Source organism: Hypanus sabinus, chromosome 4, assembly GCF_030144855.1.
Source record: "Hypanus sabinus isolate sHypSab1 chromosome 4, sHypSab1.hap1, whole genome shotgun sequence".
Lineage (NCBI taxonomy): Eukaryota > Metazoa > Chordata > Chondrichthyes > Myliobatiformes > Dasyatidae > Hypanus > Hypanus sabinus.
Window position 1 is genome coordinate 108,997,268 of NC_082709.1, and position 15,480 is coordinate 109,012,747.

The 15,480-nt window shown below is 41.4% G+C and overlaps 2 protein-coding genes and 1 non-coding gene across 4 annotated transcripts in view; 1 reads left to right on the forward strand and 2 right to left on the reverse strand.

The window, feature by feature from the left end:
* Window positions 1–628, forward strand: part of gtf2f2a (general transcription factor IIF, polypeptide 2a) — a 139,942-nt gene extending 139,314 nt beyond the window's left edge. For both annotated transcript variants that reach the window (XM_059967843.1, XM_059967844.1), the window contains one exon: window positions 298–628. In XM_059967843.1, the coding sequence (XP_059823826.1) occupies window positions 298–417 (120 nt within the window). In that variant the 3' untranslated portion in view covers window positions 418–628. The remainder of the gene's footprint in view (window positions 1–297) is intronic.
* Window positions 629–7,488: 6,860 nt separating this feature from the next.
* Window positions 7,489–14,166, reverse strand: tpt1 (tumor protein, translationally-controlled 1). The gene is made up of 6 exons (XM_059967845.1): window positions 14,024–14,166; window positions 13,733–13,806; window positions 13,285–13,472; window positions 9,885–9,990; window positions 8,767–8,880; window positions 7,489–8,329 (listed from the first exon to the last, which is right to left on the reverse strand). Exons 1-6 carry the CDS (start codon window positions 14,049–14,051, stop codon window positions 8,327–8,329), a joined length of 513 nt encoding a protein of 170 aa, XP_059823828.1. The 5' UTR covers window positions 14,052–14,166; the 3' UTR covers window positions 7,489–8,326.
* On the reverse strand, window positions 8,414–8,542 carry LOC132393610 (small nucleolar RNA SNORA31). Its single transcript, XR_009512001.1, has one exon. It is a non-coding gene; the product is annotated as a small nucleolar RNA SNORA31 (small nucleolar RNA).
* Window positions 14,167–15,480: the final 1,314 nt, after the last annotated feature.

A 15,480-nucleotide genomic window follows, 5' to 3' on the forward strand; every position in this document is an offset into this window, starting at 1 on the left:
AAGACATGCTCAATATTTTAGGAACAGCTTCATCATGAGATGTCTACATGGACAAACAACTCATGAACCTCAGCTCTTTTTGCTCTTTGCATTACTTATTTACTTTTTAAAAATGTATTTATTGTAATGTATAGTACATATTATAGTGCACTGTACTGCTGCCAGGAAAAAACCTTTCATGACTTGCTGTTTGTCACTGATAATAAACCTGATTCTGATGTCAGATTAGTCATTAAAGCAATTAACTGATTAATGTTGGTGTAGAAGTTTATTTTTTGTTTCCTTCCTTCTCCACAGACCTACCTAAAGGAAATTTTGAGAGATATTGGTATTTACAATGTAAAAGGAACACACAAAAACACATGGGAACTAAAACCAGAGTATCGCCATTACCAGAATGAAGACAAAAGTGAATAGAGGGTACTTTGGCTAAGAAATATAACTCCAGCAAATGAGATGCAGTTTTAGCTTCAGTCATTAGAGCTGAACTGTAGAGATTTATTTACTTTTGCAAAGGACTTTTTTTTTTAAAGCTGAAGGCATCAATATGTTCTTATTTGAATTGAGAAAGCTTTGTATCTTTGTGGGGCTACATTTGTAAAGTCAATAAAGTACTGTGTTGAAGATGTTCCTGGAGGTTATAGTATCCTTGTTACAAATTATCAGCTGGTCATATACTTTACATGAAATGGTAAACATTACTATGAGTCCTTTTCCATTGCTCAAGCCAAACAGCCTACTTAAAGCATGAAATAATTCATGCTAGTTTTCAGTAACTGCAGTTGTAAAAATAGTTAACGGTGTAAGAATGCTTCTTGAAAAATAACATCTGTTCATGAAACTGGGCAAAACCATAATTTGCAGTGAGGGGATTCAGGACCTTCAAGAACATGTCAAAAGGCAGGACATGAAAGAATTTTGCAGTTATTTATATAGAAGTAAATTATTTACACATGAATAAAGCCCTCAGAAAAGACAATGGGTCAGAACTCTCCCCTGGGAAAAGGTCCAAATGCCTTTGGAGGCATTTAATAAATGACAATACAGTATATATTTAACTTAGATACCAAAATAAGGGCTACTGTGTGCTATTTAGATTTTGAACAGATATGATTTGCTATATTATTGGGTGTGAAGAATACTCTGTTGTGTATTATGACTAAATGCTCAAAAGGCAGAATATAAATGAAGATCTTAAATCAGTGGTTGAATCCAAACCTAATGGTTACACTCAAAACTGTAGGGAGATGGTGTCATTTCTGAACCAAGATTGAAATCTGCTAACTGATCAATTATCTTTAATGACTTAGTCAATAAGCAATAGGTGCAATTATTTTTCAGGCACCAATTTAAAACTAAAGATTTTCAACATCAGAGCAACTGTGTAATGAATCCTTCCATCTGAGACAATCTCAGTGAGCATTTGCTCTATCTCTGACTCCTACCAAGTCTACTAAGCTCCACATGTTCAATCAGCCACCAGTTACAGGACAATGACATAGGCTTTTACCTTTACTTTTTAAAATTTGAACGAGTAATGGGATTTTTGCATCTCAGATGGGCTCCTATTTTGCAAGTGACTGCAGCAATCTTCACCCATTTACTGATTAATTTTACTTGCACAATCCCTTTGGTTTAGGTACTTTCTTCTCTTCACCCAGTTGTGGAACTAGGATGCAGGCTTTGCACAGCTTGCCTTATCTTAAAACATTGCATTCTTGGATACCATTTTAGATCTTGGGAGATCCCTCCCAACAACAGAAGCACCAACACCAGAACAATCTCAGGATTGCTACCTGTGCCACGTGCAAGTGAGGCAAGGAACAGAAAGATTATACAGATTAATACGTGGCTGAGATGGTGCAGGATGGAGGGCTTCAGGTTTGTAGATAATTGGGCTTTGTTCCAGGGAAGGTGGGATCTGTTCCGAAGGGACAATTTACACCTGAACTGGAGCAGTACTAACATTCTTGCAGGGAAGTTTGCTAGTGCTTCTTGGGGGGGGGGGGGGGGGTTAAACTAAATTTGCAGGGGTCAGGGATCCAGAATGTGAGAGAGGATAGCGAGAGGAAGAATACAGGTGGGGACTACACGGTTCTGGAATATTAAGTGTGTAGTAGAGAAAGGTGAGGCGGAACAAGTGATAAGGAGGACACATACAGAGGGATGGTCTGACGGAACATGGAGTTAAATGTGTTGAAAAAATAAGTAAATTTAGGAAGGACAACAAAAATCTAGGGGCGTATAGCCCGATGGGAGTTCAGGGAGCTGGGTTAAGCACAATAGGCAGCAATTCAGAGAGAGGGGAGAAATGGGTTAAAAATTCTATATCTGAATGCACGGTGTCAGAAATAAGGTGGATGAGCTCGGAGCTCAGGTGCGAATAGGTAACTATGATGTTATTGGGATAACGGAGACATGGCTGCAGGGAGATCAGACCTGGGAAATGAATGTACAAGGGTATACGTGCTATTGTAGGTACAGAAATGTGGGCAGAGGGGGTGGGGTGGCCCTGTTGGTGAGGAATGAGATTCAGTCCTTTGCAAGGGGGGACATAGGGTCAGGAGAAATAGAGTCTGTGTGGATAGAACTGAGGAACAGTAAGGGCAAAAGGACCCAAATGGGTGTTGTCTACAGGGCACCAAACAGTAGCATGGATATTGGGTGCAAGTTGAATAGGGAGTTAACATTGGCACGTGGCAAAGGCAATGTCGCAGTAGTTATGGGGGATTTCAACATGCAGGTGAACTGGGAGAATCAGGTTGGTGCTGGACCCCAGGACAGGGAGTTTGTAGAGTGCCTACAGGATGCATTCTTGGAACAGCTTGTACGAGCGCCGACTAGGGACAAGGCTATTCTGGATTTAGTGTTATGTAATGAACAGGATTTGATAAGCAATCTTGCAGTAAAGGAGCCAGTGATCATAGTATAAGTTTTTAATCTGCAATTTGAGAAGGATAAGGGCAGCTCAGAGGTGTCAGTGTTGCAGTTGAACAGGGGAAACTATGGAGCCATGAGGGAGGAGCTGGCCAAAGTTGACCAGATATCCTAGCAGAAAAGACAGTGGAACAGCAATGGCAGGTATTCTTGGGAATAATGCACAAGGTGCAAAATCAGTTCATCCCCCGGAGAAGGAAGGATTCAAATGGGGGGGGGGAAGAGGGCCACAGTGGTTGACAAAGGAAGTCAGAGATTTCATAGCATTAAAAAAAAGGAAGTTTGACAGAGCTAAGGTGATTGGGAAGTTTTTAAGGAACACAGAACTTAACTAAAAAGGCAATACAGGGAGAAAAAACGAGGTACGAATGCAAGCTAGCCAGGAATATAAAGGAGGATAGCAAAAGCTTTTTTTTTGGTATGTGAAGAGAAAGAAGATAGTTGAGAGCAATGTTGGGCCCTTGAAGAATGAATTGGGTGAATTGTTATGGGAAACAGAAATGGCAGAAGAATTTAATAAGTACTTTAGATCTGTCTTCACTAAGGAAGACACAAGCAATCTCAGATGTATGGATGGGCCATGGACATAGGGCAAGAGGAGATGGAACAGATTGACATTAGGAAGGAAATAGTGATGAGTAGACTGATGGGACTGAAGGCTGACAAATCCCCAGGTCCAGATGGTCTGCATCCTAGGGTACTAAAAGAGGTGCCTCTGGAAATTGCAAATGCATTGGTAATCATTTTCCAATGTTCCTTAGATTCAGGATCAGTTCCTGAGGATTGGAGAATGGCTAATGTTATCCCACTTTTTAAAGAAAGGAGGGAGAAAACAACTATCGACCTGTCAGCCTGACATTGGTGGTAGGGAAGATGCTAGAGTCCATTATTAAGGATGAAATAGTGGCTGATCTGGATAGCAGTGATAGGATTGGGCCAAGCCAGCATGGATTTACCAAGGGTAAATCATGCTCGACTAATCTGTTGGGAGTTTTTTGAGGATGCAACCAGGAAGTTAGACGGGGAGATCCAGTGGATGTAGTGTACCTCGATTTTCAGAAGGCATTTGATAAGGTCCCACATAGGAGATTGGTGGGTAAAATCAAAGCTCATGGCATTGGGGGGGGGGGGGGGGAGAGAGACATTGACGTGGATAGAAAACTGGTTGGTGGATAGCAAGCAAAGGGTAGCGGTGAATGTGTGTTTCTCAGAATGGCAGGTGGTGACTAGTAGGGTGCCACAGGGCTCAGTATTGGGACCACAGCTGTTTACCATTTATGTTAACAATTTGGATGAAGGCATAAAAAATAACATCAGCAAATTTGCTGATGATACTAAGCTGGGTGGCAGTGTGACATGTGATGAGGATGTTAGAATTCAGGGTGACTTGGATAGGCTGGGTGAGTGGGCAGATACTTGGCAGATGACGTTTAATGTGAATAAGTGTGAGGTTATCCACATTGGGAGTAAGAACAGGAAGGTAGATTATTATCTGAATGGTGTAGTTAGGCAAGGGAGAAATACAAAGAGATCTAAGAGTCCTTGTTCATCAGTCACTGAAGGTGAATGAGCAAGTGCAGCAGGCAGTGAAGGTGGTCTACTTCTGCACCTACTGTCTACAACAGACTACACAGTTCAAGATCATTGCTCACCACCAACTCAAGGACAAGGAAGAAGAGCAATAAATGAGACCTGCATAGATTGAGCATAAAACCACATTGCCTATCTGAGAATCAGATCCAGGGGTGATTGATAAGTCTGTGGCCTAAGGTAGGTGTCAATTTTAGAAAACCTAGCACATTTATTTTTCTACAGTCTCCTACATTTACACTTAGTCCATCGGTCATTAAGCATATGGATCTTGGACCTCCAGAAAGTGTCCAGATGGGTGATTGTTAAGTCTGTGGCATAAGGTAGGAGATGAGTTTCACAGCTCCTGTTACATGTATATGCAGGTCAACTTTGATTATACATAAAGTTTGAAGTTAATAACTCATCCCCTTCTACCTCAGGCCATGAACTTATCAATCACCCCGATGAGTTTACTTCAAACTTTGTACATAATCCCTTTAGGATATGATCTGCACGTGCATGTAACAAGACCTGTATAACTCATCTCCTTCTACCATAAGTCACGAACCTATCAATCACCCCTGCTGTGGACACTTTATAGAGGTCCAAGATCCACATGCTCCACGACCACTGAACTAACTATGTAGGAGGGGATGATGTTTAAAAACAAATGTGCTAAGTTTTCTAAAATTGACTCCTAACCTTAGGCCACGAACTTATTGATCACCCCTCGTATAGTAGGCATCATCAGGGAAATGTTCTGGCCATATTCTTTTGATCTATCCTGTTTCAATTCACACCTTGGTTGCAAAAATGTAGGCAGCTAATCCACCATGCAACTGTACGAGTTTACAAGTGAAGATGTGTCGCCATTTTTTAAATATAAAGTTCTCAAAAATCAGAAGATATACAAGGATTAGAGAAGCACAGGCCCATTGGGTGTGGGGATGTTAACAAGCCTGGCAGAAAATCTTTATTTTTACAAGTTTAAAATGTCAAATTTGAAGTGGCCAACCAAGTCACTGAATGAAAATGAGACCGTGCAAGCACTCAGCTTTTCCAGATCATCACTCCTGGTGTAGAAAACCTGGCCCAATTGGAGCCATAACAAATCTGTCAAGTTGCAACAACACCAGACTACAGATGTTGGCTATCTGGAATAGCACATTATTCTGGAGGGGCTCAGCAGGACAATCAGCATCCATGGAGAGATGGTCTTTCAGGATTTTAGGACAGACTGGAAAGGGGGAGGGGATGGAATGAGAGCTGATCCCCCCCCCCCCACTTAAAGGTTTTGATCCAAATGGCTGCTGCTCATTTCCCTCCACAGGTGTTGCCCAACACAGAGCTCCTCCAGTATTGTGCTGCAAAAAGATAGGATCCTTCCTGTTGTAATAAGGAATTAATCCACACCCTAAGTAGCATCTGTCATACTAATCAAGTCTTCAGCAACCCCCTGATGAGCCAAAAATGATTATTTTAACATGTGCTTTGTTTTGCACGAAGTCTAAGAAAGGACAGGGTACAACAGTGTACAGGTAAGTCAGTAACACTTTACAGGCAGCTAACAAAACTAATAAATCACAAATAAGGAAATCTGCCGATACTGGAAATCCAACCAACACAAAAAGATGCTGTTTGCTGAGTTCCTCCAGCATTTGTGTTGCTACTATTCAATTACACCTTTTCTGGACTTCAATCACTGCAATTCAGAGTCAGCAACTGTGAATTGGGATTTGTGCTTCTGAACTGTCGGTACAGGTATCCTGGAAGACTCCAGCTGACTCAAGAATGCAGGTAGCTGTGAGGCAGATTTGGGGCCATGAGTTCAAAGCAGCAGGGCCTGGGAGCAAAGAAACAAGTGATGTTTGGGCAATTTAAGCACAAAGCCAGATTAAGAGAGTTAAGGACAAATTGTGCAGCTCATTATGGGAGGTTTACTTGCCTCAATCCTGAAGCACAGAGCTCGTGGACCGGTTTCAACATTGAACTTCGTGTGGGTTTTTAAAACCAGTTTTGTAGCTATCTGCAAGTCAGGTTGCATATAATATACATACTTTGAATTTTAAAAGCAAAGGTGCAGCAGCCTTTAAGGCAAATCTAAACTTTAATGATCATACCATATATACAGCAATAGAGATTGCATGCCCTATGGACATGTAGCTGAATGGCACTGAGCTGGTTTGACACTGCATTGAAATTTATTACATTACAATCCACCAAGATTAACACTGCCAAGTGCAAATCTGTTGCACCATGTTACAAATATCTGGCATTATTCATTCAAAAGATGCAGTTCTCAGAACTGGAGACAAAACACTGCACAAGTTAAAGCAAGCAAAACTTAATGGGTTGCCAAACATGTACAGTTTCCATTGTCATGGAAACCTGAATGATTCAAACAAGACATGCATTTCGAGGAGCTCAATCATCACAAATGTAGCCATTACGGGAACTGAGATGAATGCTTTCAATCAACTTGGAATAGGCATACAAGTTATACTGGTATTTCCCAAGACCACATTCAAGACTGGCCCATGGCAAAGTATCACTTTATTTTGTCCACAATGAAATAGAGTTGATGCATTTAGTGTGATAGCAAAAATAATCTAGATGCAATTTGGGGATTTAGTGAGGAAAATACCCAATACAAAGTGCAAGGTGATCACCAGAGCAAGAAATCCAGCTCTCCATTAATATAGGTCAATAGCAATAATTTTAAGCCAGAAATTACTGTTGGGAAAAGCTGACTGGTAGCCTGGCCTATTAATGGAAACCCTAAAGGGCAGAAAATCTGGCAGTTTTTCCAACTCTGAAACACTAATTTAACTGCACAAGTGCCTCCTGCTCAGTTACAACTAGCACATTTTAAAAGCCATACGTACCTTCAGTCATACAGGAGACCCGAACAGCTTAAATGTAAATTTAAAATATAGTTTGCCCAATCAATGTTGGGATCCAGAGACAAATTTACCAATGTAGAATCCATCATTGACAACATTTATTGAAAGACATTCACACTATTTACACAAGAGAATCTGAAGTACTGGAAATATTAAGCAACACTAATTGTTGGAGAAGTTCTAAAGAGTCTCGGCACGAAACTGAGGATTATACCCCTCCACAGATGCTGCCTGACTTGAATTCCTCCTGCATTTAGTGAGTGTCACTATTTACATCAATTTACCCACATTGCCATTTTAACTTCAAACCCTCCCCCAAATCCTGAATTGAGGATTTTATGGGCATCATGCAAAAGAGGCTGGGAATTACATCACCAGCCATTGCCCAAGGATCAGATATAAAAGATCCAATGTTTCCACATTAGGAACATATAACCAATCCCAGCCTGAACATCAGTGCAAATCAGACAAGCATTATGGGAATTAATGCACTTTAGTACAACTCAGTAAATCATTAATTACAAAACAAGAAATACTGTAGATGTTTAGCAACACACAAAATGATGGATCAGAACAAACAGTCAACAGTTCCCCTCCTTCATGGCCCACTGTCCTCTCCTGTTACCCATCACCTCCCAGCTTTCTTCATCCCCACATAGTCTGTCCCTCCTTATTCTGGCTTCTGCCCCCTTCCTTTCTAGAGCTTGATGAAGGATCTCAGCTCTAATGTCAACTGTTTATTCCCCTCCAGAGATGCTGTCATACTTTAGTTCCAATTGTGTGTTGCTCAGGAAAACAAAGTTAATCACCAATAATGAATCAGCTCAATGATACCAGTTCCAAGTTTATTGCAGGTAATATGAACATTAAGTCATTGTGACTGACAAATCCAACATGATGAGTTGCAGGCAGATTTACTGTAAAATAAAAAGAAACTCAATGTTAGAGACCAGCCATTCATGTCATTGACAAGATGTAGCTGAAACAATCCAAAATTACTCCCATGTCTACCTTTATTCAATCTGAACTGCCAGAAAGAAGCAGTCAGAAGATTAAGGAATTTTAATCTGGCATCTGAATGCAAACCAAAAAGTCACTAAATTTTACTTAAGGTCTATCAGTAGATGCACTTGTTTAACATTGAAATAAATTCATAAATAAACTTAAGGCCATGAGATATCACAAGCTAATTTAAATGGCAGAAAAGCATACTTCAACAGGGAATTACACTAATAATCTAAAAGTTACATTTTAAAAATCCAAGCCTTTCCCCACACTCCCCAATGACAGATTCAATATTGCTGTTGGAATGTTTTACATACAGGTAAATACTGGATATTTTCCAAATACTTACACATTTCTCAATTTCCAAACCATCCTTGAAGAAAACCATATATGGAGTACCATCTGGACGATAATTTAGCAATGCAACCATCCCTTCAGTATCCATATTTTCACCTACATAAAACTAAACAAGTTATTGAATTTAGTATCAATCCATCAATTCAAACTTTGATCAATTTGCCAGTTTCAGCTCCCAAATGCCAAATGTCACGCGACAGAAAGAACACTGGTGCCAAGTTTAGCTCAATACCATGAGTATACCATGACTAGTCTGTGCTGGAACCATCTTCTTATATGTCAATGATTTGGATTATGGAATTGATAACTGTTGCAGTTTGTAAACAATATGAACACAGGTGGAGGAGAGATAGTTTTGAGGAAGTAGAGGCACGACAGAGGGATTAGGAGAATGGTCAAAAAAAGGCAGGTAGAATAGTGTTGAAAAGTGTATAGTCATACACTTTGGTAGATGAAATTGACTTCTAATTGGACAGAAAATATAAAAACTGAGGTGCAAAGGGACTTGTGGGTCCTTGTGCAGGATTCCCCAAAGGTCAATTTGCAGGTAGAGTCTGGTGAGGAAGGCAAATGCAAAATTAGCATTGATTTTGAGAACTAGAATATAAAAGTGAGGCCTCACCTACAGTATTGTGAGCAGTTTTGGGTCCCATATCGTAGAAAGGATGTGCTGAAACTAGAGAGGGTTCAAAGAAGGTTCACAGAAACGACTGCAGGATTAAACACCTTGTCATGTAAAGACTGGTGCAATGGCTCTGGGCACAAATTCACTGGGATTTAGAAGAATGAGGGGTGACCTGATTGAAACTTATTGAATGGTGGTAAAAGTGGATGTGGAGAGGATGTTCCTATGGTGGGAGTCGGAGACCAGAGGACACAGCATCAGAGTAGAGGGGTGTTATTTTAGAACAGATGAGGAGGAATTTCTTTAACCAGAGTGGTGAACCTGTGGAATTCTTTGTCACAAACAACTGTGGAGGCCAAGTCTTTATGTATATTTAAGGAAAATCTTGACAGATCTTGATTGGTCAGGACATGAAGAGCTACGGGGAGAAGACATTTTAATTATTTAATTAAAAGTTTCAGTAAATAACAAAAAAAGTTGTTTACCTTATAGTCTGAAAAGTTACTTAGAATATCTCCAACAACAGCCTTAGCACTCAAAGTAAAATTTTCCAAAGCTTCTGGGTTTTCTTTTTGAATTTTTTCTCTCAGGCTGTGGTTAAGATAAAATTATGACTTTTTTTACATTGGCTTCTTCAATAACAATCCAAATACAATCTTAATCAAAATCAAGGGCTCAATGCTTCAAATGAGATCCTTTAGGTTCAAAATATCTCAATAGCTCTTTGACCACTACCTAATCAGTTTACAACACTCCCATGTCAAATCAAGACAAGAATGGAGGCAAGAGCACCCACTTGCAGAAATTTGAACATTGGGGAGCAGAGAGCCAAGCTCTGGGGCACATCCCAGAATTGACCTAGGCATTTTGATAGTACCAAATTTAAACAGATCAGTATCATACAAGATTTAAAGGTGAACAAAAGTAATCAGATCAGTGTATGAAACATTGATTGTTGCTCCACCAGTACTGTTTGTTTATATTAATCTGAAAAAGAACCAGCTATACCACCAGTTACAGTAAGTTTGACTACTTTGTAATTCCCCAGTTTTCTGCATTACTCAAAATGTGGTCTGATTTCAGTCACAATAACAGACTAACAATCTGCTTAAATTTAAAGTCAATGAACTATATACAGGTAGCCCCCGTTTTTTGAACACTCGCTTTACACCTCGCTGTTATAAAAGACCTACATTAGTTACCTGTTTTCGCTAACAGACGGTGTTTTCCGCTACGGAAAAAGGCAGTGCGTGCCGAGCAGCCAAACCCCTCCCCTGGAACTGCATTCTAGCCGCCATTGCTTAAACACGTGCCTGTGAGCATCTGTGCTTTATGTAGATCTATTTTGTGCCTCTGTTAGCAAGACGCGTTCTAAGGTATCGGAAAATCCTAAAAGAGCTTGTAAGGGTGTTACATTTAGCGTAAAACCAAGACATAATTAAGCATTTCCATCGTGGTGAATTAAGTAAGGACATTGTTGGTCAGAAATGGCGTTTGGAGGAAACGTCCCGAAGCAGTTAACAATTTTAAATGCTTCGAACCATCAACAATAAATACGGCAATATTGAGATTGGTTAAGGAGGCTGGGTTTGTGGAAGTTGACGAAGATGACGTTGAAGAGGTTTTGGCATCCCATGATCAAGGACCGACAGATTAAGAAATGATGCAATTTGCAAGAGGAAAGGATAACAATCGAAACCGAATGGCCCAAAAGTGAAGTCATCCAGGAACTGAACGTGAAGCAAATGCATGAGATTTTTGCAGTAATTGACAACACTGCAATGATTGCAGAAAAGTAATTTTGAAAGGGTACTTAGGTTTAGGGCATAATTGCAGGATGTTTTGAGTCCTTACAAAGAACTGTTACGATAGAAAAATGCGCGAGGCTAAGCAGTCAAGCATACTGGCATTTTTCAAGCCTTCCACATCAGCCACAGCAGACGACGAACCTTGACCTTCAACATCGAGGTAGGCAGACATGGAAGAAGGTGACCTGCCTGCCCTGATGGAAACAGACGACAATGAGATGATACCCCAGTCTCCTCTACCTCCCACCACCCCAACTTCCGACAACTCAACCTAACACACCATCAGTGTGTTTGCTGTCTTCCCGATTCCGGTAAGTGAAACTACACTGTGCATAATTTCTACTTTATATAGGCTGTGTATTTTTGTGTTATTTGTTATGATTTGGCAGCTTCATAACTTAAAAGTTACTGGAGAGAGTGCTTCTGCCGTGTGTTTTTGCCACGAGCGCTGCAATGATTGTAGAAAAGTATTTCTATTTTATATAGGCTGTATATTTATCATATCATTCCTGCTTTTACTGTATATTACTGTTATTTCAGGTTTTGTGTGTTATTTGGTATGATTTTTTTGGGTCTGGAAATGCTCAAAAATATTTCCCAAGTAAGTAAATGGTAATTACTTTACAACATTTTGGCTTATGAACCATTTCATAGGAACGCTCTACCTTCGGATAGTGGGGGATACACGTACATGTATATAATATATAAACATTACCCATAGACATTTCTACAGGTGTAAAACACAGCAGTACACAAGACAACTTATGGCAAGAATAAAATCTATAGATGAATTACAGTACGAACAATTATACTTTTAAGCTGCACACACAAAATGCTGGAGGAACTTAGTAGGCCAGCAGCATCTACGGAAAAGAGTACAGTTGATGTTTTGGGCCAAGACCCCTCTGCATGTTTACTGAACGCGCCGCTTTAATCATGCACAGTTCAGGCTGCAAAATCATGTCAAGCCGTACCTTTACACTTATGTTTTGGATAATTGTCTTGTTGCATCATCCAAGTTCCATTAAGCTGATGGATCACTACCCTGACAAGTCTCCTGCAAAATGTCTTGATAGATTTGAATTAATTGTTCCCTCAACAATTGCAAGCTGGCCAAGCCTGCACGGAGCAAAGTAACCCCAAACCATGATGCTCCTTCCACCATACTTCACAGTTGGGGTGAGGTTTTTGTGCGGGTGTGCAGTACCCTTTTCATCCAAACAGCAGTGTGCATTTCTGCCTGAAAGTTCAACTTCTGTGTCAACTGTCCACAGAATATTATCCCAGAAATGTTGTGGAGCATCCAGCTGGTCTTTTGCAAACTTGAGACATGTAACATTTTGTTTTGGAGAACAGTTACTTCCATTGTCTCCTTCCATGAACACCATTCTTGTTCTGTGTTGTTTTTATAGTGGACACAAATAGAGACTTAACAAGTTCTAGAGATTCCTGCAGGTCTTTTGCTGTTACCCTTGAGTTCTTTTTCTCCTCCTTCACCATTGCACATTGTGATCTTTGCTGGATAACCACTCCAGGGAGAGTAGCAACTGTACTGAATTTCCTCCATTTGTAGACAATTTCTCTTACTGCAGTGAACACTCAAGACTTTGTAATCTTCCAGCTTTGTGCACCCCTACCATTCTTCAAAGTCCTTTGAAAGTTGTTTTGATCAAGGCATGGTGCACATATGCAGATCTCTCAGCCAGCTTTGCCAGTAACATGGCTATCTTTTATAGGGCAGGGCACCTGTACAACCCATATCTCACTGACTGGAACACCAGACTCCAGCTTTTGTAGACGGCATTACCCCAGAGATTCACATACTTTTTGGATCCTAGATTATAATTATTTAAATAGCACACTCAGCATTGACCAGAAGCATAATTGTTTTGCGTTAACAGTTTAGGTAGATTGCGTTTGTCTATTATTGTGACTAACATTCTAAGTAATTTACACAGAATACCAGATAACCATAAGCAGTTCAAACTTTTTCTTGCAACTGTACTAAGATAGTCTAACTCAACAAAACCTGGCAAGGAAATCACGATATCCATTTGAATTCAGGCTTACTACTCACCGTTTCATGTACTCCTTTATGTAAATTTTGTAATCATTTTTGGCGAAATAAGTTTCTTTGAGATGGTGATTCAAGATAATGTCAACTCCACTGACCGTTAGCGTGTCAGACAGCTCAGGAGGACTTTCTTGGGAAGCATTGCCACCAATTAACGAGTCATCAATCCCTCCTTCCGTTCTGCAAACATACTTGGGGAAAAATAAGCTATCGGTTAAGTATCAGCATTTGACAGCTCTAACATCAGAATCTGTATCTAAATTGATTTAATGATTGATAAGTTGGTTTGGAAACAAATACTCTAGAGAATTCCCTACAGAACAGCCACAATAAGAGGCCAGTGTGGGAAAAAATGCGAACTTTTAACTCATCCTTATAAAGCTTGCTTACTAAACCAGCCTCTGGCCTAGATGCACTACCACATAAACAATGAAATCGCCCATTCTCTTACCTTCCCCTCCACCTCGTAAGTGAGACCCTTCGGGCCTTCCTTGATCTTGTAGATGTCGGAGAACATCTCATCTCCTGCCGGTCAAAAAGAAGAGAGGGACGGTCAGGAGCAGGAATACCACCTCCCTCCCCCGCGCCGGCGCACTGGCGGAGCACGGCCTACAGCTCCCAGGCCGTGCCTCCTCACACAAGCTGGGTAGGAACAATCGACGGTGGGGCTTTCACCGACAGACGAGCAGGCCCGCCTCGCTACCCCTCCCCGCCCCGCGCTCTCCGTGGCGGCGGTACTCACCCGAAACGATACACCTGAAGAGCCTCATGGCGATGGAAGGACGCAGCTTACGGTCCCGCAATCCCGACCGAAAAGGGCGAGCGGCTCCGCACCGACGCTTATATAGACGTCGTGACGTCAGCGCACGCAGCCTGTGCGCGAGATTTTGATGACGTCGGGGAGCCCCACCCCTTCCCCCGGGATCCCACCGCCAGGCGCGTCTTCCCCTTCCTCCCGCCCGCCTGCCCGCTGTCTGCCTTCTGCGGGGATCGTCCCTACGCGACTCGCCTGTCCATTAGGCCGCCCCACTTCCTCCCTCACCACCATTCAGGGCCCCAGGTGAGGCGACACTTCACCTGTGAGTCGGCTGGTGTGGTATACTGTGTCCGGTGCTCCCGGTGTGGCCTTTTATATATTGGTGAGACCCGACACAGACTAGGAGGCCGTTTCGCTGAACACCTACGTTCAGTCCGCCAGAGAAAGCAGGATCTCCCAGTGGCCACACATTTTAATTCCACATCCCATTCCCATTCTGATATGTCTATCCATGGCCTCCTCTACTGTCAAGATGAATCCAAACTCAGCTTGGAGGAACAACACCTTATATACATACTGAGTAGCCTCCAACCTGATGGCATGAACATTGACTTCTCTAACTTCTATTAATACCCCCCTCCCCTTCTTACCCCATCCCTTATTTTTAATTTTTTTTTCTCTCCCTCACACAATAACTCTTTGCCTGTTCTCCATCTTCCTCTGGTGCTTCCCTCCCCCTTTCTTCCAAGGCCTTCTCCCTTCTCCAGCTGTGTATCCCTTTTGCCAATCAACTTTCCAGTTCTTAGCTTCATCCCTCCCCCTTCTGTCTTCTCCTATCATTTTGGATCTCCCCTCCCCCTCCCACTTTCAAATCTCTTGCCATCTCTTTTCTTGGTTAGTCCGGGGGACGAATGGTCTCAGCCCAAAACGTCAACTACACTTCTTCCTATAGATGCTGCCTGGTCTGCTGCATTCCACCAGCATTTTGTGTGTGTTGCACAAATCTCCTGATCTGTTCACTTTTCAAGTAAAAGTTTCCTCTCTGAGATGCACTGGGGGTTTCCCAGGTGTTAGGTAATATTTCAGTAGTATTTGTGTAATGTTGTAATTTAACCATTCTTGTTCATTTCATTACTGGTTACATGTAAAGATACATGATTTATATGCTATGACACCACAACATGATAAGTGCCCATCTCACAAAGTCAAAACAAATTTGAGACCCGTCTCCTGGTCTTTTTCTTGCAATTAGTTCTCATCTTTTGGAGTTACAAACCGTAACAGCAGTGACTTAAATAACTATCCATCTGGTGGAGCACAGTGATACTTTCGAGTTTTCAAAACGCATCAAGAAATGGTCTGATTTTTTTTAAAAACCAGCATAGCAAAGCGTAGCAAGTGTTTCTCAAGAACAGACAGACTGTCCAATTTTTTTTAAAAAG